Raw genomic sequence first — 23,809 nt, 5'->3', positions numbered from 1 at the left:
TCTATTTAAAGGATTATCGAATGTACCTCTTTGTACATTTGTTGCAAGCAGTATAGTATGCGTTAACAAATTTTAAAACGCACAATACATCATACACTATCAATAAAAAAAATACATAGTAAGCATAGTTTCTTATATATTTTATCTATAAACCGTATTGAAATATATATTAAATTTGAATATTCTGACAAATGATAATATAATTCTATCCATATTACACCCCATTACACATTCTATCCATATTAATAATTTGACTAAATGATTGTTTTATACGTTTCGTAAAACGTTAAAATATTGTATGCCTTGTTTAGCGATGAAATCAGATGAAGAAACTATTCTGTGAGCATTTTGAACAACATGTAACAAAGAAAATATAAAAACTAAACAAAAAGGATTTGATGAAAATGTATATTTGTTGAACAACAAATAATTATGAACTATAACTCAAGCAGAAAAGTAGCCAACAATGGATTCTTTTTCAAACAATTCTAAAGAAGTTTAGATCGAAATGTTGTAACCTATGATGGGTTACATAGCAGATTTCGAAATGCAAGAAAATACAAACGAACATAGAGGAACAAACGATCTTGAAATAGATTTACGAGCCAGTTTCGTTCCATTGTGTGTATCCATGACGCGAGAGCAACAATAAACGAACTTCATCGTTCACGCACGAAGTTGCTAACTCAATCGATGAGGTTTAGCCGAGGCCAGTCGTACTGAAGTTAGAATTCACTATCGGCAGAATAATTACGAGTCGCACCGTGTATTTTCAGTTGGAAATAGTAAGGAGAGATTTATCTGTGCAGGATTGCGCTGGCCGGTTGTTCAAGCAGCAGGGTGCATTTATAAATAATACAACCACGAAGAAGAAAGCAGGTAGTCCCGGTTAATAAACGTCAAACCGTAGTTACTGGGGTAACCGGTAGCAAGAGTGTTACCCCAGTGCGTACATTAGCCCGCATAATTTTAGCACTTGCACCGCTTGAACGGAACTCTTTCAGCGTTGCGTCACAACATATCGTGGGTGAAGATGGCACCGTTTCGTTACATAACGCCCTTCGAACCGAGTCTTTGCTTTATGCGCAATCCTATTTTCATCGTACAAATTTCAAGCCGCACCGCGACGACTGTTTCCCTCCATGCGCCTTACTATTTTTGATAGAGACGATCATTGAACTATCCTCCGCGATTCAACGCGCCACGGTTCCATGGGCAAACGAGCATGCTTATTTCCAATCCGTGCAACTATGCATTCACGACTCGAGGCGAAAGTTTCGAAACTAAAAACGACAAACAGAAACTTCAAAGTTTGATCATCGACAAAATGTATGTGTTGAAATTATTGATGGTTCTTAATCTGGGATCCAAGAAAGTCGTAGATAGATTTTTTGGGATCTTAGATAAACAAGGCTGACTTAGGCTAAACTCGATGATCTTAGAATTAAACATTTGCTATAATTGAAGATTAACTCAAAAGTCATGGAAGATTCTGATGTACCTACAAAATACTTTCAATTGATTTTAAAGAATGTTATTCTGAAGACGTATCCATGACAAAAAAAGTTAAGAACCTCTAGTGTCACTCTGAAGTCGTATACCCATTATCTACGTTTTTTATTTAACCTGTCAATTTGGTATGGACTATAAAGAACCAGTAAACGACACTATTTTAAAATCTTGATTCACCATAGAATCAAGGACCTAAAAGTTATTTTATTGCAGCAGAACTTGCATGTTTCTGCACACCACGTGCACTTCTATCGTGTTACTTCGTAACCACAACGATTGATTCAACAATGTCATAAACTTACGAAGGGGCACGCGATGTTAATGATCCTAACAAATCTGAAACTTGTAAACTCAGTTTCTCTACAACCATCTGAATAGTACACAGGAAGGCCCATAGTCGTACACATATTTGTCTATTTCGCCGTGCGATCGAATAATTTATTATCTGCTATTTTAAAAGTGTTTTTTCTAGACTTTACGGTTTTCACTGCGAGTGACTGTACCTGTACACGCAGTAAAAAAATACAAAATTACAGAATTTTGTATTGAAATTCGAATAAAGTGAATATAAAAAGACGAGCATGTATTTTTAAATAAATGAAAATATTAATGAGACTTTTGACATTGCATCGACTTAATAATTTTTTCAAAATCGGAATTATATGAAAAAATGAATAATTTGATGGTATGATGATTGTATCATCTACATGACAAAACGACTATTGTACCGGTTACAATAGTTAAATACTATAAAAACCAAAAAACATACCGCCACCAACTAATTGAACAAGCCTCGCATATATGGTCAAATCGATAGCAAGGCAACGTAATTATTCATGCAATGCTTTATTAGTATCTGTAATGCTCTATTTAATAGCTATACACAAGATAGATGTCTTTACATATTACTCGTACTTATATTAATATTAATGATATGTTTATTGTTTTAGTCTCTGGCTATCGTCCACCTAGCTGCCCATTAACAACAACTTCAGACGCTTTAAAGACTCTCTGCACGATGCCTCTTATTACGTGGGTGGTTTAATATTTATGAGCGATTAAAGTCGATTATGACAATATTCATAATCTTCAAATTCAATATTAAACGATTACTGTCTTTTATTCAATTGATTTCCGAAGAAACTCGAGTTACTGATACAAGGTGGTCCAGCAGAAAATCGTATTTATACTTTAAAGATCAATATAGTAACATATGATAATAATATATCACATCAAAAAATACTTAAAGAGTATACATTTGAAAAATTACATGTAATTAAATCATACGTTAATATCCTCACTATCGAATAAGATTTAATTTGAGAAAACCCGATGTAAAATATGAGCAGTAACCTGATTCTGTTAAAAACAAATAATCTGAAAATGTAATGTTGCAATTATATGTTTCTTCTAAAAAAGGAATCAATTCCTCCACAAGATAACTAGAACCGCCATTAACTGACTTGCATGATTCTACTATCTGTTAAAATGTGAGTTCTTCCTGTGGGAAAATATGAAAAGGATCAGAGTACTTTTAAAAATATTAAAACATTACTATGTGCAAACGATACTCTAATTACTACGAACAGCGTATCATCTAATTTATCGAGCACCATAGAACGTATCGCGTAGAAGGAACTTGCCGGCAGCATCGCGACGCATGCGCAACGATAATAGCGTGTGTGTTAAACATGGCGACCGTAGCAAGGTTTTCACGGCAAGCATCTTCGTTCTCCCGTCAATTTCGCGGTGTCACCCGTTTTTACAGCTCGTGGCGCGGTGACAGTGATGTGAAAAAATGGCGAACCAGTGTTGGATACATCGCCGCGGCTTCTATAGCACTTCTTGTCGGATACTCAAGACCTAACGTGGTGCACGCCTTAAAATCTCGAAAGGTAAATACAGATTTTTGTTTCTCTGTCTCGCTGCATCTGTCGTATAATTAATATACGCCTACTTGTCTGTTAAAGACAGATCGACATATGCAAGGTTAAACAGCAACACTGTCTTGATTTTAGATAAAGGTTATGATCAGTGTGTTTTTGTACATCATATTGTAAATTTATTACTGTTTTCTAATTGCTTTTAATCAATTTGAATGCATCTTGATTAGACAACCATGTTATGAATATGTCTTTTTATCAGATGAAACGTTTTACAATGGGACATTTGTAAGACATGACTATGGATTATAGGTTAGGATTCTAGTTTTTTAGAAAGTTCGATGTAAACAAGGTCAAATGACACATAGTTTGAACGAAACGGGAATTACTTACACGAATAAGGATGTAATGGTTGTTCCAAAATCATTTGTGAATGATTCTCAGCCTGAATACTGCAATTTTTATTATTAACAAACCCATTGCGTCGGAAATGAACTTCATACCTGATTTTCTTGTGAAATTCGGGATCCGTTTCAAGTTTTTGTGATATACAATCACTGAATCGATTGGTTGCGCATCAAATGATCATTTGGCTTGAGTTCTTGGGTCAGTACGATCTTTTAAGCACGTGTACCAAGATACTTTCGCAGAATTCGTTTCATCGTCGATCGAAAAAAACCCAGTTGCTGAGAACGTCGCGAAATTGATAAATTTCGATCCATCCGACACTCTCACAACATAATAGTAATAAATAATAAAAACAAGTACGTACATTATAATGTAAATGGATATTCTAACACTTTCTTTGCCAATGTAAATCGAAAACGTAATTTTAATTTAGCGAAAATTCCTCGAAACAAGGATTCTAATTTATTGAATCGTGTAACGTTTTAATTATTAATATTACCAGTTCAAACGAGTTTGATTTACGTCGTGTTTGGGTTCATTTTAATTGAAGCTTAGCATAGCTATCGGTACTATTTTTAAAAATTAAGAAAAGTAACGATATCTCTTTAAAGTGCTGGGTCTACATCTATCTCGCTTCCTCTCTGTTCGAGTCCACTTCTGTAAAAAATACATTGTATATTGCCAAGGATATCAAATTGATGAAATTCAACTGTGTTTTACAGTATGTAGAAGGGAAAAATTCGTGCAACAAAGGATTAAACGCTATCAAGTGAACGTCAGTTCGAATTATAATTCTCTCTAAGGAGTGTGGTCCTAAATCTTGCGAAATGCGATACACTCCCTAATACCAAACCACGATTCTCCCAACACCGACTTGCTTCACGCCCCACGGGAATCGCACGCCGTTAACGCGAACGTTTAACACGTCCCGTGACGTGTTCTCGCGTGGATACGGGTCGTCTGCGACTCTAGCACAAGTGCAGGATCCTCCCGATCCTCTCTCAGACGACCACAAATCACACGGAGCCAGCATCTGCAGCCACGCTACGGAACTGGCAGCCGTTATCGCATTCGAGATTCGACCGCATCGTTTATCCTCAATCCTCGTCGTGGTCGTTTCACCATTGCGATACAACGATCGAAGGATACGCTATCCGGAGATAACGTCGAACATGGCTCCAGGGATACGGAAAAACAACACGCGAATCGAATCATCCGACCGAATGATAATAGGACACTAGAGCAGCTCATCGCGGTACCGTTAGCGGCTTACTCTGTTTACTAGACATATTTACATATGGAGTCCTTCGGGGACTGGCCGAGTTATTCAAACGTAAGCGACATCTACTGGCTGAACGAAATTAACCTGTAATACACTATTACGTTGGCGTATATGAAACGTTGAATATTGTCTATCGAAGAAGATTCAGGTAAAAATTATTATGGGACTTGATGTTGCACAAACTAAAATTCCGCCGGTACTGATATTTTTTTCTAAAACGTGGGTAGGATTTCGGGGGTAGGTCTATTCACCAAAAATTATTGTAATTGACCCCCGCAACCGAAAATAATTTTTCCAAAAAATTTCACACCTTCTCGAATTTTTTTCTCGAAAATGGATAGGATTTCGGGATACGTCTATTCACCAAAAATGCTTGTAATTTACCCTTGTAAGTAAATATAATTTTTTTTAGTATGATGTGAAATTTTTTAATTTCGTCTAAAAATTTCAGTACCTACTCGAATTTTTTTCTCGAAAATGGGTAGGATTTCAGGGGTATGTGTATTCACCAAAAATGATTGTAATTGAGCCTCGTAACCAAAAATAATTTTTTCAGAATGATTTGAAATTTTTTAATAAAGCCTTAGTCAAGAAATTGATATTCTTGATTTTCGTCTTATTTTGAATAGAATTCCCATTAAAATTTTACCCAGGGATGGCCGAACACCCTGTATATGTATAGGAATAGGTGGACGGTCAAGTACTTGTGAGAGACCGTATCCCTCTGCTGGCGAGTACGGGAGGTGTCACCAGAAAACTATTTTAAATTCGCAGTCATTAGCTCAGATGCATTTAACACTGTTGAAACTAAGTATGAAGCGAAGAATCTTGTTGTTGGATGTATCTTCGCAACACGGTGTTCTTGCTCATACTTGCATCTAAAAAGAAACTTTTTAATACCACACGCTCTAATCACATAATTATCTCAGAATTCTTAGAAATCGATCTTTTTTCGAGATCTTTGTAATCCTTATTTACCTCATTTTTGCAGAAACGAAAAAAAGGCTGATTATTAACTTTTGTATATTATTGATAAATACCTGTTGAAAAGGATCGCTCATGTTATCGGAAGAAATACTTCCAAAAATGTGTGGACAAATGTTCTATACGCACGATGGAAGTTAATTACGTAGCTATTTGATTAATCAGACCCCGGTCCTTTAGATTTCTCTATTCAGAGGTATCTCAAGCAGATTGTTTATCAGAAACCAGTTACTAATTAACAAGATCTCTGTGGCTGCTTTGTAAGAGATTGTTGAATGATCCAGAGTACGCCAAGAACGTGTTCTACAATCAGAAAGACAACTTGGGGCATAGCATTTAAAGTTACAAGCATTATTCAATCTGAACATTCCATTTTTATAAAATTAAACATGCATTGGCTTTATGAAAATGTCTTATACATATTTAGTAGTGGGTTTCTTAAAAGCTAAAAGAAGTCTATTCCTACATGTTCTATTTTAAGCCAGTATGTAACACTTGACCACATAGGAAAGTTGGAAAAAATAAAAGTTAAACAAACTTGTTGCTGCTGTTAACTTGTCTATCTTCATGGTTGGTCGATGTTTATTGCCAATGTGACGGTCTAATGTAGAAATGCAATAATTTGACACGGTATCTTAAACTTGCATGACAAGCGAATATGATGTTAAGGCTCTTAAACTTAAACTTGTTCTACAAGTGGATAAAATGTGAAGAGTAATCTACGCGATGAGACCAGCTAATTACTCTGAAGCATTACATAGGGAATGGCTAAAGGTAGTATCGATACGTGATGTTTTAGCGGCCAGATTTGTAATAACGCTGGTTTTAAATTAAAAATAATAGTTGAAAGGAAGGCTTAAACGAAGTTTAGAGGATGATTTTACGAGAATATTGAAAACGCTAAAAATAATTAAGGAACGATCTGGTTACAGGTTATAAACTTCGAAGTATCAAGATAATGCATCCGATATGCAGAATTTATGAGAAAAGCGACGCCCAATGAATATCACCCCTCTTAACATATTAAGTAGCAAATTGTTGGTCGCGGGCACTACTAGGATGGGTGACCGCTTGGGAAAATATTGGGATTTTTATACCGTTTGTATTATTTTTACCTCTTTAGCTGCTCTATACTTGAGCATTACTTGCTCGTTAATACTATAAAAAAAATCCGTAATATGTATTAATTAGATTTCTAATTTAAGTACATTCTACTAAGATTAGATTTAACATGAACATTACGTGATCAGATTATTTAAACATATCAAAATATCGTCGTTTAAATCGCAATTATCAATAAACATTACTTACTAAAATATTATGTCCGTTTCTAGCTAAAACTGGTGTACCATTTTAAGCAACTCTATAATAGTAATTAATACATAGTTTTATCTCTGAAAATCTAGAAACACGTGAAGTACAGTAGCCGTAGAACCGGTCCTTATCACCGAAGAAAATGTTATTCTATTCGAATACAACCGAGTAAATGTAACTGCTAAAATAGTAAATTTGGTATAACTAGTATTATCTAAATGATTCGGTAACTTCATTTAAAACGTTGCTCCACTAATGACGTAAACTACTGTAGAAATAGACCAGATGTTGGAAGTAGAAGCTGTGCCAGATCGAATCGAACGAATGAACGTCGTAGACACGCTATCTACCAGTTCTTTGTTGAACAAGTGTAACATCTGATACCAGAGAACAGTCATAAATAGAGACACGAACCCTATAAAGTGAAATTCCGCGAGATTCGCACGGGAATGCAGGACCGTAGATGTCGTGTAATTGGAACCCGTTTATCAGATAAACCATTACAATCCGATGTAATGGATAACCTAGTGTTTGCTTGCTAAGGCAAACCTGACTTTCTCGCAAGTTCGCGTCGCCGTAATCTCTCAATTCTGTTATCTACCCAATTTCGTGACTGATATCACTCTTCAAATTAACCCTTTTGCCAATTATATTCAAATTTTAATTCGGTCTAATACGAACTCGTAAAATTAAAAAATTCTTCCTTTTTTAATATCCCACCATAATGAAAAATATTTCAACTTTTTTCTCTAATTTAAACAATTTTTTTTATGCCCAATGTTTATATCGTTAACTTCTTTACGGTCCTTGTTAATATCTTTTTTATTTAAAATATTTTCACCTCTGTAATAATTTTGTAAAAATTCTGTAGTAAATTCATTATATAAATTTGCTTGTTCAAGACCGACAACTATAGTTTTGTTACTCGACCACCATTGCATTTGATTTATATTTTCTTAACGAACGAACTCGTGAAATGGATTTTGTATCAATAACAATAATTACCATTAGTGACTTGTGAAACAGGGATTAAGCCTGAAGAGCCTTCGAAACGCATCTTTGTGATCGATCAAACAGGCTTAACTCTTCGTGAAACTAATGCTTAGAGAACCCGACTGACTTTATGTACCTATAAATCTAACTTCATTAGTTTACTAACCGTGAACCATTAACCCGCGAACTTTTTTACGAGACATCGGGTACTGATCGAAGATTTCTTTTAGATCCTTTTACACTGACGCTTCTACAAAATTAATCGTATATCAAATTGCCCTTCGGCCGATACTTGGGATAGCGCAATAAGTTACGGTAATACAGACTAATTTTACAGACTGTGCTTGATTGTAACTCCTCTAATCGTAAGTAAAGTTGGAAGAAATGATCAAAAAAGGGTATACCGATTTATACTTTTGCTAATTTCTTTGAATATATTTGGCTTGAAACGATTGCCACTTAAGTATGCAAACACGTAAAGTGTTTACTAGAATATTTATTATTGAGAATTGTTAGAAATGAGTAAACAAGTTTATATTTACGCGGTAAGTGTTTGTATTTGGCGCGTATCCCGTTAGTACCAAAAACGGCCACTGAGAATTCTCCAGTAACAAGATGTGTAGTTTTTAAATTATCATCTCACTTATCACCAGTTACACAAAAATGAAACAACTAGAATAAATTGTGCGTTACATTTCTTGTTCTCTCTAACCACGTGTATATGAATTTATTTCTGTATAATCACTTATTCATATCCATCAAAAATCATAAATAGTTAACAAAGTTTTGTTTAAATTCGAGTCTATAAATAAATGACCATTGTGTTGAAACTGCTTTATTTTAATAAAGATCGAAAGGGCGCTTTAAACTTTTGAGCAGGAGTATACATTTTCACGTTGGTAAAAAAGAACTGATATCGATAATCGTATGTTCGAGGTATCGATTTCCTCTATAAATTAGGTAATCGATATTCCAGAGAAATTGTTTCCCAAAGGAAGAAAAAGTAACGTCTCTCGAGGCTAAACGCATAAAATTCGGCAATCAAATTTTCATACCCAAATATCCCTATGCAAATACCACCGCATAGAAGGTACTTTTTCGATGTAGGCCTGTTATCTGATTTCAATTCCTTGCCGCAATCTCGACGCCACCGTGCTCCGTAATCACTAGCGATGGAATCAAGCATATCGCAAGCAACGTCGAAACTAAAACAAATAATTGAAACTGGATTAGAAGAACAAACTTGCAAGGAAATCATCAGAAGTGAATTACGTCGATTTTAATGAAATTTGGCAGGATAATAGATTTAAATCTAGAATAAACATAACTGAAATTTTAGCCGCAGATGATCGGCCAATTTTGAGAAAAATAGATATACACATTTGAAAAAACCTTACCTGTATTTAATAAGTTGTTACAATTTATAAGTTTAGTTCTCTTTTGTTTTATTAAATTCTATCTTTTTCTAGTGTTTGATAAGCGTACATTTATTTAAATTTGCCATTGCAATATGCTATTTATGTACTATCCTTAACACATGTACATACAAGTTTTGTTATAAAGTTCTATCAAGTATTAAACTAGTCTTTATCTTTTACAATCCTTTTAAAAGTATATTCAATCCTAATAAATTGAAGCTCCACTTGAATCAGCTTAAATCGTAACAATTGTTAATAATAAGTAGACTGCAAATCCTTTTGCAGATTCATATTTTTATTAATTGAATTAATGAAATGGGACTTTTGTCTCAACACCTAAATATAATAATTCGTATCTTTAAGTATTTCTTATATTTTTGCATGTTAAGTGCATTTTGTAGTTTTTTTAGAATTAAAATTTTCTATAAATGCATAAACATCTGCAGTCTAGTAATAAGACAATCTCTTGTCAAAGTATGAATAAATAAACTTAAACAATTTGTAATAAATGTATAAGTTTTAGTAGTTTACAAGTTTAGTAGTTGCTTTCGTAGAAGCAGAAAGAATTATTTATTCTTGTTTTTTTTTTCAAAATTCACTCTGCCAAATTTCATTAAAATCCCCTTATGAGAAATACAAAAAATAGTAAAATATTAAATTGTATAAAGAGAGAAAAATAATTGGAAGGAAGCGTTCCAAAGTGCAGTATACAATAACAGAATTTAGAGCAACCGATAATAATGACGATAAGACACGTAATGACACGTAAAGTAATTATTGGAAGGACAAGTGATAAAAAAAAACTGGTCTGAGAAGTTTCATAAATTAACGTTTGCTTCATAAAAATTGATCGATATTCGAAACTCGATCCCATCGCTGGTAATCATTATTGTATAATACGAACTACGCGTATTAGCGTACCGATAGTACGGCAGGTGTTTTGGGGTGGTTTTCATGTGATCAATTACCTTTAATTTACACAAACTCACGTAAACATTTCACCGTGCTTCCGACGTATAGATAATTATTGCCTATTTCGATGGACTGCAGAAAAGGAACACGGCAAAATTTACGTATAATCGAGCGTTTTCCAAAAATTGGCGTGCCTGGGTATACGCTGTGATTTCGTTGCGCAAACGAGGGTGAGAACAGCCATACAAATTGCACCGGAACAAGGGAACCGCCGTTACTTTACTTTTTATTTGTTACAATTCAAAAATAAAAGATCCACCGGCCCGATTGATTCGGATAGCAATTTTTAACCGATTAGATACAGAGACTGTCAACCTCTATGCAAGTTCAAAAAATCTATTTTCTTTACTCTTGTTTTACTATGTAGTTTCCCCAGAATAACATTAAAACATATAAAACACTTCTGGATCCTCAATCTTGTTAATAACAAAGAGTCGAAGCAAATAATGAAAGATTCCAATTAAAAAAATTTTTTTGTGTGCTCTAAATATGTCTCTTTATACTACAACGAATTTTAGGCCAGCATCGACGATAATTTTCTCAAGAAAAATTCATACGGATCGCTTACTTTTAGGCTCGTTACTCGAGAATCCACCCTTAAGTCCAGCTCCGTGCTCCGAATCGAATAATTGCACTTCGTCGCTTTAAGCACCGGCTATATTTTAAACCTACAACAAACCAGTTGCATTTTTACTGTTGAAATAAACCAGTTACGTATTTGCACTTCGAGTCGATGGCAGTTACGCTTTAACGCGAACCGAACATTCATACGATATAAACAGAAACGATTTATTACGCATGCTGGGATCATCTCAAGAAATTCGATAGATAAATATAATCTTTTCGGTGGCTTTTTACTATTTTCCAAAGGGTTTACGTTCATTTTCTTTCGTAAGTTTAAATTTCGAAATAGTTTATTGTATGTTCGTGGCTACCAGACCCAGGATTCATCGAGTTGACGTTTTGTTCTTTCAGTTCCTTCATCTTCAGGGCAAAAGCGGTTCCTCTGTTATCTGAAATTTACAATATCTTCGTTATTTTATGATATTTCTAAGGACGGAGTTTCAAGATTACCGACTTTACGAATATGGAAGAGAAAAGGTGACAATCCAGGATGTACTCTTAACTATCGACATTAACTAAGCCCTGACGGGAGGAAGCAAGAACCACTGTTTAGAGTGTAGGGCACGCAACATACTTAGAGAGCCCGTTCTGACGGGGGAACAAAATAATGGGAGTAAAGAACAAAATGAAAATCGTGTACGCGTAACTAGAAGGCTCGTTAAAAGTCACCCGCGGGACAGGTCTGGCGTACCGTGTCCTTAAAACATCGAACTTCTATCGACGATCGGTCCCAGATACGATCGTCTCTCGCAGTTATCAATTTAAGGGGCGATTTCCATTAGGAACAGAAAAAAATCATTTTTTTCTCTAAGTTAAATTTACTCAAAGTATTTTTAAAAATATATCCTATGTATTTCAAGCCACTAATTTAATTGTTAACGCATTCAAACGTGTCATCGTAATAAAAAAGCAAAGAAACTATTATAAGGAAAAGTTATGCTGAGAATCCAAAGGATTAAAAAAATGTACTCTTGCTCAGAGGACAAAGTAAGTGGACAGATAGTGAAAGTAGTTGTCAATTAATTAAAATGGATTATTTTATAAAAAATTGAAATAAATATTTTTATTTTTATTTTTGTGTTGTTACCTCTATTAATTTTCAAGACATTCAAAGAGTCTTCCACTTCTAAATATGACCATCTTCTGCACATAAAAAAAAATACGTGTCTAATATTTTGCAATGCTCCATCAGTATACGAAGTTTGATCAAAATCGAAGTGGGTCACTTGTATTTATTTTACAATAGTCCCTCAATAATGTTCGCTACTTTTTCCCTCGATACTGTTCGCCGAAGTCATCCCCACCAATTCTTAGAACTGTTGCGACGCCATCTTTCCTATAACTAACAATTAAAATGAATCATCGAAAGAACAAAAATAACATTTTTAAATTTTCCAATGTATAACTGTGAAATGATTTTAATCACATTGTTCAGCTTTCGCCAATGAAAATGATACCAAACAAGGCTCTCACAGATAATAATTAGAAAAGGAATGCAAAATAAATGATATACTTTTTATGATAGTAATACAAATAAAGTGAGAAATACATACCAATAAAACTAACAGAAGACGTACTATCATGCAATTATAAAAAAATTATTCTATACAAAAGATGCATAACATTATTTTTGATAATGAAATCTATTAAAACCTTAAAAGAAACTTAAAAGTACAGGAAATAAAAGGGGGAATTGAAATGAAAAAATTAAAGAAATAATGTAGATAACAGAATAGAATCAAGGAAAGAGTTAAGAGGTATAACGTTATTAAAAAATAAGTCTTCCTATTTTAAACTTGAGATACAATAAGAAAGTCATATAATTTCTAAAAAAAGAACTACATACTTTGATTTCGGAATGATTTTAGAACCTATAGTATAAACAAACGTTGAATATTTTTCTCTGTTTCACTCAATCTTGATGTTTCTCACTTTCTCCTGTAACAGATACGATCGACAATTTTCAAAATAGTATATATTAAGACGAGTCATAAGTAACTTCCGATGCAGCTAAGTAGAATCTATTGTTCGTATCTACAACGACAACAAATTTTTGTTTTCACTATATGGACGAGGCTTCGGTTAGTCTTTTGTCAACTGTTTTGTGTGATACACGTTACGTTAAACTGTTTTTTTTAACCTTGGAAATGGAGAGTCAAAAAGTACATATTCGTCATATAATGCTTTGGGAATTTAAACAAGGCAATAGTGCTAAGATGACAGCTGAAAAAATATGCAGTGTATATGGTGAAGGTCTAATAACTGATCGGGCAGTTAGAAATTGGTTTATAAAATTCCGTTCCTGGAGATACGACCTTAAAAGACGAACCGAGGGCGGAACGTCCTTCCGACTTTGACGACAACCTTTTAAACGCAATATTGGAGCAAAATCCACGTCAATCAACAAGAGGTATAGCAGAAAGGTTGAATACATCACAAACAAAACTGTTAACCGCCACCTGGAGAAATTAAGGAAAGGTAACAAGTTAAGAGTATGGGTAACTCTTGTGGTCAATCGCCACAAGTCTGCTTTCACGGGTAAAAATTGAGCTTTTTTTAAACAGGATTGTAACAGACGATGAAAAATGGGTTACCTATGACAATATAATCCGCAAAAGACAGTAGCTTGATCAACCACCCCTACCAGATCCGAAAGCAAACATCCATTTTATTGTGTGTATGGTGTGATTGTCAAGGAATAATTCACCACGAGTTGTTGAAGTCAAATTTAACGATTACTGCGGATGAATACGTTCAGCAGTTGCAAAGAGTGCAAGAGAAACTCCATGAAAAGCGTCCTGCACTCGTCAATCGCAAAAACGTTATTCTTTTACACGACAATGCGCGATCACATACAGCAAGAGTGACTCAAGAAAAAATTCTTCAGCTTGGATGGTCTGTTTTACCAAATCCACCTTACTCTCCGGATCTTGCCCCGACAGACGACCACCACCTTTTCTGTTCCTTACAAAACTTTTTGAATGAAAAAACCTTCAATTCTGAAGAGCAAGTTAGGCAGGCTGTCGAAAACTTCTTCCAGTCCAAACCAACCACAATTTACAAGGCAGAAATTGATAAACTGCCAGGAAGATGGGAGAAGGTTATAGATAATAGTGGTGAATACATAATAAATTAATATAATTTTGTTATTTAATGACAGCAAAATAAATGTCTAATAAAAAAACGGAAGTTATTTATGACTCGACCTAATAGTACACCTCCCTCGATAACGTTCGTGTCGCGGAACCGATCCAGCGAACGTTAGAGAGGGATCACTATATTCCGTTATCCTTTCGAATACCATCATTTGTTTTTGCATTTTTCAGAACATATTATAAGAAGAAATCCATTATTTTTCACTTAGATAGCTGTAGTGATATACAAAATTTGAATGGGAGAATCTAGAGGCCAAAATAAGGCGACAATTAAGAATAGCAATTTGTTGATTGAGGCTTCGTTAGAACGTTATTAACGTTTAAAGTTCTATACCGACCGGCAAATTTTTTGGCGGAATTACAAAATTTCAAATCGTTCTGGAAAAATTATTTTCGGTTGCCGGGGTCATTTACAATCATTTTTGGCGAAGAGACATACCCCCGAAATCTCACGCACTTTCGAGAAAAAAATTCGTGTAGGCGGACAAATTTTATTAATAATTTTTGAGAATAATTTTTTTAATAACTTTTTAACAATGTCTCAATCAACAAATTGGTATTCTTGATTTTCGTCTTATTTTGGCCTCTAGAATCTCCCATTAAAATTTTTCCCAAGGGTGGCCGAACACTCTGTACATCTCGTAAAGTATTGACCAAACAAATTGAGACTTGTTGTCGTTGGAAAAGTGGCATTCCGTACTAAAAAAAATTCTTTTACAGTTTTTTGGTTGGTCAATTCAGCTATTAGTTACATGATGTAAAAATGAAAGTTAACAAAGAGAAAATTCAATGTATTTTGTTGAAAAATATCAGGTCCTCTTACATAGGAACTGATTGAATAACTATATATAGACTATATGTAAGTGTTAAATACAACCACTTTAATTATTCTTTAGGTATACTTAGTTGAATATAAATAATTGCAATAATTGCGATACCGACCATGCGGCTCGAAAAAAACGACTCGACTCGACTCGACTCGACTCCAACAAAAGCCACGGGAATCCCCGCACGATCTTTCAACCTTATTGTTGGAGATGTGAACATTTTGTAATTCGCGCGCGTCTTTGGAGATAAAAACAAAGTATGATCGTCGTTTGTTGAGTGAATAAAAGAAAACGAAGAAGCCGTATGTTGTTCCGTTCTTTTAATAAAGAAAAGCCCATAACTCTAACACTTATTATAGGTGTCGCCATTTGGCCGCGTGCTTATTGCTGCGAGATTATGAACGACTCAACATATTTTACAATTTTGCTTTGATGAAGGCGAAAATGCAAGCTAGAAGGCTGAAATTGTGAATGGTGTTTATGGTCCCGATACTGTCACAGCCAATGTCGAAAATGTCGATAAAATCATGAACATGATCGAAGTAGACCGACTTGTTAGCAGTCGTTGCAGTGCTCAGGAGCTAAAGATCGACCAAAAAACAATTTAAAACCACTTGCATAAAGCTGGATTCAAAAAGAAGCTTGATGTTTGAGTGCCACACGAATTTCTATCCGCGAAGCCTTAGCCAAACGAAACGAAATCGAATGGCAACAGATTTATAAAACAAAACGGTACATGTTTCACCCAAGTTGGACAATCGGAACCATGTTAAATAAAGTCTTGAAAAAAACGTGAAAATAATGGATTTCTTTTTCCCCAACCTAATATAATGCTTCGTCGAAGCAGTTCTAGAACCCGGTGTGAACGACTCCAGCGAACGATATCGAGGGGAAGAGCAGCGAACGTTAGCGAGGGCCTATCGTAGTTTGGCAACGCGTTAACCGAAAAAGAAAAAGATTCCGTAGAAAATGGTTCCGGGGCGCGCGGAGGTTCGTCGCGTGCTTCTTTATTGAAAACTATAACAACCGACTTAGGAGATTGGCGGAGAGGTCAGGCGGGGTGGCGAGGGGCCGTGCGGTTCGAGCGCTTACGGTTGCAGATGAAACGGGCCTTAATCACCGTAGTGGTGCACGGAGATATCGAAAGGAAAAAGAAAGAAGAGGCCGAGGCCGTTGAGAGAAAAAGAACTCTGATGCCTCCGCACTTAGCATAATGTTCACCGCGCCTGTCATTACCCTGGACCGCTAACATGCCAACCTAACACCACACACGCACACAGATACGCCCCCTTTGGACACGGAATCCCAGCAGACACGCGAGGATGTGCCAACAGACGTTAGTTAACTCGGCATCACGCAGCTACGAAGGTACGAACGAACTTGCCCGGAATATTGATCGAAGGAGCGTGATCCTGCTTAAATTAACACCGTCTTATTCTACCCAGGACCCGTCAGCGTAATCATCGCCGAAGAAGACGGGAAGACGGGAAGACATTATCCGGGAAAATGCAATAAACGAGTCGCGTTGGTGAAAAATTGGGGTAATGACGGTGGTAGTAGCCGATGTGTGCATAGCTGATTCGGTGTTATCACGGCTCGAGTCGATTTCGTTTAACGAAAGACGTTGTTAGTTTATACCTGGGTACGAAGACTGGCTCGTTAGGGCAGGAACTATGTTACAGAAATGTTTCGCAAATAACAGTGTGCTTTGGCTATGTGTTTGCTTTTAGTAAGTTGATGGGATTAATTCACGCAGGTTCTGGTACTCCGGCGCTGGTGTGCGTTAGGATGGGGTTGCAAATGCACGAGCCGGTTATAGCTTATTATTGCTTGTTGCTTTCGCGCTACGGAGTTTAATTTTCAAACAGACAGTGATATAAACTGGAGTTTCGGGTTAACGATTATTTATGTATCATTCACTAGTGAACCATAATTAACTCTTACGGGGAGGGTGGAATATTAGATTCCAAACACAACGATACGTATAAATCTCGTCCCTGAGTGTCCTCGTTTTTTTCGCAGGTCCCTTATTTTTAATACAATTCCTTCATATTGTGGCTATTTATCATTACTCCCATTCAGTCTACGTCACTTTACTAAATTTATTCTCGTAATACTGTTTTATTAAATCTGATTACGAGTTCATCAATCTTTTCATGAAATTTGCAAACTTCTTTTATATTTTTTATAAAAACTCCTCGGTTTGCAAAAATTATGATGTTAAAATACATATTTCGTCTGATTTTAAACAGGGATCGCCTATCTTCGTTGTTTATGGTCGTATGGAAAATCTCCTCAGGGTAAAGTTGCACTATTTCAAGAGGTCTGTGTGACCATAGAAGAAATTTCTTCTCAAGATCAGTTTCTCGTAAAAAATCGTTGGCGTAAAGATAGTCCTTCATTATAAGTAAATAAACATCACAAGTCAAGTATTTCGTGTTGCGTATAATTTACTTGTATAATGTCGCTACGCTTGCGTCTATAATTTCCCTAACTATATAGATAACCAAACATCCTAATTATCGAACAAGTATACATATACGTAAATACAGGGTATAGGCTTAACAAGGGCGACTCTCTTCACCAGCTCATTGGTACCACAAAAACAATGAACTAAAATAATTTTTTTAGAACGATTTGAAATTTTCTAATTTAATTTTTTAATAACTTTTTAACGAAGCCTCAATCAACAAATTAGTATCCATGATTTTCGTCTTATTTTGGCCTCTAGAATCTCTCATTAAAATTTTTACCAGCGGTGGTAGAATACCCTGTATAAAACTAACCAGACTTCCTCGTAAACGATAAAAACGTAGTTCAAAAATGAGAAAGGAGAAATGCATTAGAAACCCCTTAAAAAGATGCGAAGTAATTAGAAATTAAAAATTAACTTTCTTATTTTAAACTTGAGCTGGAATCATGTAATTTCGAGAAGAAAAAATTATGCATTTTGACTTCTGAATGATTCTAAAATCTGTGGTATAAACAAATCTCAGTATTTCTTTCGTCTGCAATGCGATTGAGCTAATCAGAGATAACAACAATGGTGGAACTCCCTCTCTAACGTCCGCGTTGCGTAAATCTAGCGAATGTTACAGAGGGATCGCTGTATTTCCACCCCTACGGCTACCCCGCTCCAGTAGCAAGCGTTACAATGCATAATTTCGTGAGCTATACCTTTTAATATTCAAAAATATAAGAAATACTTCAAGATACTAAATTATAATATCTAGGGGTTGAAACAACCCTCTACAAAGCTCCCATTTCCTTAATTCTATTAATAAAAATATGAATTTGCATAAAGATTCATAATCTAATAATAAGACAACAGAGATGTAATTTATTACATAGAAATTAAAAATAAACCTACGTTACTATGTAGATTGTACGAGTAATAGTTTTTTGTTCAAAAAAATTTTAATTTATGGCTTTGTATAGTAAACAGCTATTTTTTCCACACATCACTCCATGTAAATAATTCTAAACTTAACTGGCGCAGATAAAATCTTAAAAACTATACGTTCGATTGCTTTGAAATTTTTACGCGTTGTTCCACATGCTAATAGTTCTCGCTCGTACCAAAATAAAATTGTTATAATGAGTTTATCATATTTTTTTTAATAAAAAGTTGTGAAAGAAACGACGAAATTTTGCAATTTTCAATTCAAGCTTTCCCCATTTTTCCAATGTTCAACATAAATTAATTATTTAGCTACGTGCGATAACAGGAAACCTACCGAATAAAAATCTTTTTGATTTTGTCAACCTTGAGTGCTGCAATCACCTACGCCACATGTCACTTAAACACATGTTTACTAGCTTTAGATGTAACACTTAGTTAAAAAAAATTAATAAAGATGGTTAAATTTTGCAACGTACACATAAGTCGGCCCCCTTAAATCAAGGGACAAAGAATTTCGTCTATCTGTCCGGTGTTTGGAGGTTCAATTTCCACGAGTACGAGGGGCCTCACGGTGGTCCCTGGGGCTCGAATTCACCCGGTAGCAATTTGTACAAAGGCACCGGCACCTTCGGTGCTCTTTCGACTCTCTAACGAGAAGATTAGACCTAACGGCGTTTGGTATCCCATAAATCGTCGGGCGCCGCGCATTAACTACGGAAAGAAACGAAGCGATTTATGGTCGTACCACGGCGTAAATTCGTTCTCGCGGAAATATCTTTCCCCCACGAGACGGCCGGCTCTGTCACTGATGTATTTCTGAATGAGGAATCGTGAGATCGTGTCCTGGATACGGCGGAACGAAGGTGATTTCGTAAGAGCCTTCGGTCGTACCGACTGCCATCGTTTTCCCATCGTTGACCTTGACCAGAGTTTAACACGCTTCACAGTGTGCCCAGCAATGGACAAAAGTTAAAAAACTAAAGTCCATGTTTTATAAATTCTTATATCCCAAAATGTTAATAAAGGAACGTAGATTTTAACACTATCCATAACTTTTACTGAATTTACCAATTTGTTGTGGATTTGCTTTGGATTTTTTTCGGAATTAAGTATCCCATCTCTTTATATCTCGTTTAGAGAAACGAAGAAATTGAGTTCAAGTAACAATAGCTTCTTCAATAATTGAGTAGATATTTGGAAGAATATTTGCTAAAATTCTATTTTGAGGTATTTGAATTTGAAACTTTTCTTTGTTTGTACCGCTGGGATGTCGATAACAAATCTGTACAGTTGATATTGTAAAAACATTGTTCTTAATATAAAACCATAGACAAGGTATACGTGTAGACCTTACACCTTATGGATATTCGTAGCCCAATCTAACTGCCATACCGACCTGGAAATTCGAATGTGACTTTAGCGTCCTTTTCTCATGCATGGAAGTCAATTGAGAAACTATTCACTGAATTAGTATTGATGGACAGACAGGTGTAGTGTGTGCGTAAATACATATGAGTTCACTATGGGAGGGATTGAAAAAGGCAATCCAGGCCCCTCCACTTACACACACTAATGCATAGCCACATTGTATATGAGTTCTGACGCTTCGTATAGCTTTAGAGATTCGAGGAAGAATAATTAATTCTAATGGACTCCCAGAATAGTGAATGTATTTCATTCAAATTTATTTATGAAATAGAACTCATGCATACCTACGAAAAGTATTAAACAACATTTCTGTAGAGCGTCAAATAAATGTATTAAAAATCAAAATCAAAATTTTAAGAAAAATCGACACGACAGGTGGAGAAATTACTCGGCGAAATTAAAAAATTCCAAATCGTTTTAAAAAAATTATTTTTGATTGTGGGAGTCAATTACGATCATTTATAGTGAATTGACATACCCCAGAAATTCTACAGACTTTCAAAAAAAAATTCATTACCGAAAATATAATATGTGGCCAGAAATGTTGCTCTGAAATTTCATGCGTTAATTTAAAACATCATAACTTCTGAACGGATTGGAGGATTCTAATGTTTCAAAAGGCAAACAACGCGTATTTTAGTAAAGAATATTTAGGAATTCTAAGAATGCTCGAAAAGCTGTTCCTTAACCCCATAAAACGGGAAAAACTCCATAAAAATGGTCCAATTTTTTTCATTTGATACCTACAAAAAAGTATTAGACATTTCCGTACAGCGTCAAACAAATTTATTAAAAATCAAAAACGAATTTTTAAGAAAAATCGACAGGGGGTAGGTGCAGAAAATTGGAGAAATTAAACATTTCAAATCATTCTGAAAAAATTATTTTTGGTTACGGAGGTCAATTACAATTATTTTTTGTAAAAACACATACCCCCGGAATCCTATGATGGCAGAAAATTCTGTTTATAGTATATTATAAATGTATGAAGAAATATTAAAGATAAATGCGACATTTTTTAATTATACTATGTGGGGTACTATCGTTACAGTACAGAAGAATTTCATAATATTTGCTACGTGATTAATGACTGCATAGGGAGCTACCGGTAATAAAATTAATAATTAGTTTTTAAATAATATCGATTGGCCAAGTCTCACTAAGCGGAGATTACTGTGTATGGAAACTTGCCCTAATCATGTACAGGGTGTTCGGCCACCCCTGGGAAAAATTTGAATCAGAGATTCTAAAGGCCAAAATAAGACAAAAATCAAGAATACCAATTTGTTGATTGGAGCTTCGTTAAAAAGTTATTAACAAAACTATTGTTAAAAATTATTAATAAAATTTGTCTACCTACACGAATTTTTTTCTCGAAAGTACTTAGGATTTCGCGGATATGTCTATTCACCAAAAATGATTGTAATTGACCACCACAACCAAAAATAACTTTTTAGAAATTTGAAATGTTTTAATTTTGTCGAAAAATTTCTCCAATTACTGAATTTTTTTCTCGAAACTGCGTAGAATTTCGTGGGTATGCCTGTTCACCAAAAATGATTGTAACTGTCCCCCGCAAATGAAAATAATTTTTTTAGAACGATCTGAAATTTTTTTTTTGTCAAAACATTTCAGCATCCCCTGTCGATTTTTCCTAAAAATTCGTTTTTGATTTTTAGTAATTTTGTTTGACGACCTACAGAAAAGTTGTCTAATACTTTTTTGTAAGCATCCATGAGCTCTACTTCAAAAATCAATTTCAAGAAAATCCATTGACTATTGTAGGAGTTATGGTTGCTTGAAAATTGGACCATTTTCATGGGGGTTTTCTCACCTGAGGGGTTCAAAATTTTTGAAATTTCTACATATTCTTTATGAAAATACGTGTTTTAACGATTCGCATGACGGGGAAGCATTTCTGGCCAGAAATTATATTTTCGGAAAAGAATTTTTATCTCGAAACTACGTAGGATTTCGGGGGTATGTCTATTCACTCAAAATGATTGTAATTGATTCCTGCAGCCAAAAATATTTTTTCCAGAACGATTTGAAATTTTTTTTTTTCGTCGAAAAATTTTCCGGTCGGTATGAAACTTTAAACGTTAATAACTTTTTAACAAAGCCTCAATCAATAAATTGGTGTTCTTGATTTTCGTTTTATTTTGGCCTCTAGAATCTCCCATTCATATTTTTCCTAGAGGTGATCGAACACCCTGTATGTATATTATAGCCGCCTTCTCTTTATACAGAATTTTAAAATGTTTTGCCTCCGCCCTTTTAACATGTGTTTGCTAAGCAATTAAGATTCGATCGTTTTCAGAAGAACCTGCTTGGAAGAAGAAATCCGTAAGAGAACTTAAGGTCTAACACTGACACCATATACATATTTCTCATTAAATAATTAGAAACGTGCACGTACGAACTCTGCTCGCATAAATGCTAATTGCTTCTATCTTAACGAGTACACGTATTAAATTTAATCGTTTTTGTATAAACGAGCGCGATCGTAATCCTAATTTACGCTTTTCTTACTAAAATTTAGTACACTTCGTAAATACGCATATACTGTTTAACAAAATTTTCGAAATCGTCAAAAACGATATTCTAAATCATATCGAAACTTTTATAACATTTCTTTTAATTACTTTTAACGCTTAAATAGTTATTTATTAGATACTGCAGTGTTAGTTTCTTTTTTCTTGCAAACTACTAAAAATATTAAATAGAATTTTCACTCTGAAGGCACTCTCGTGTCTTGGATTTATTTTAATAAGTTCCGTGCTTGGAACGTCGAAACAAGTTGTTGGAAAAATTAAGTAACGTTTCGTTTAGGTTTAAGACTCTCAGCAAACGTTACTTTAGACGCAACTGTGGCCATTTTGAAAGACATTAATATGCCACTAGTGACTCTGAGGCAAGGTTGTTGCGTCTAAGGCAAGGTTTGCTGTTTTAACGAGTACGTCTGCAGAACCTAGACGAGACGCCATTTTATTTTTCTAACTATTTGTTTCCACGTTCCAAACTAAAAACTCATCGACGCCAAGACACAACAAGAACGAGCTACGAAAAGTGAGGTTGTCCGCCATTTTAGTTTTAGATCTCTGAGGTCTCCCCTTCTCTTTTTTTAAAGGTCCGTTTATACATATACGTGCGTGTCCGAATCGAAACCCGAGCAGTAAATGTACCATATACAACCGGACAACGTCCGTGATGTGATCGAAAAAGTGAATTAGTTTGAAATCAGACATTGTAGTGGATACAGCAAAAATGCCGTTTTCAATTGAGCATTTGACTTTAATGGCAATACTTCTCGACGAAGAAGAAGAAAATAATGTAAAACAACGAAGGAAGAAAAGACGTTTTAGCGTACATTCCTTATGGCGAAACCGTGAAACAAAAGGGGAATTTAATATTTATGAGCAATTAGTAGATCACGAAGAAAAATTTCACCAATATTTTAGGATGACAGAGCATACATTTAATGTTATGCTTGATAAAATTAAACAACAGATATCCAAACAGTATACAAATTGGAAAAGACCTATTTCTGCAAGAGAGCGACTGGCTATTTGTTTACGGTAAGTACAGTTGAGCAGTTTTTTTTCA

The 23,809-nt window shown here is 35.0% G+C and overlaps 1 protein-coding gene across 1 annotated transcript in view; it reads left to right on the top strand.

The window, feature by feature from the left end:
- Positions 1-3,203: 3,203 nt before the first annotated feature.
- LOC122400448 (calcium uptake protein 3, mitochondrial) overlaps positions 3,204-23,809 on the top strand; it is a 40,120-nt gene continuing 19,514 nt past the window's right edge. Inside the window, exon 1 of the mRNA XM_043401926.1 lies at positions 3,204-3,407. Coding sequence (XP_043257861.1) covers positions 3,204-3,407 — 204 coding nt within the window. The remainder of the gene's footprint in view (positions 3,408-23,809) is intronic.

Source organism: Colletes gigas, unplaced genomic scaffold (genome assembly GCF_013123115.1).
Source record: "Colletes gigas isolate AHSC1104 unplaced genomic scaffold, ASM1312311v1 Colletes_gigas_Sc00018, whole genome shotgun sequence".
In the NCBI taxonomy this organism is placed as follows: Eukaryota; Metazoa; Arthropoda; class Insecta; order Hymenoptera; family Colletidae; genus Colletes; species Colletes gigas.
This window is presented reverse-complemented; position numbering and strand designations above follow the sequence as displayed.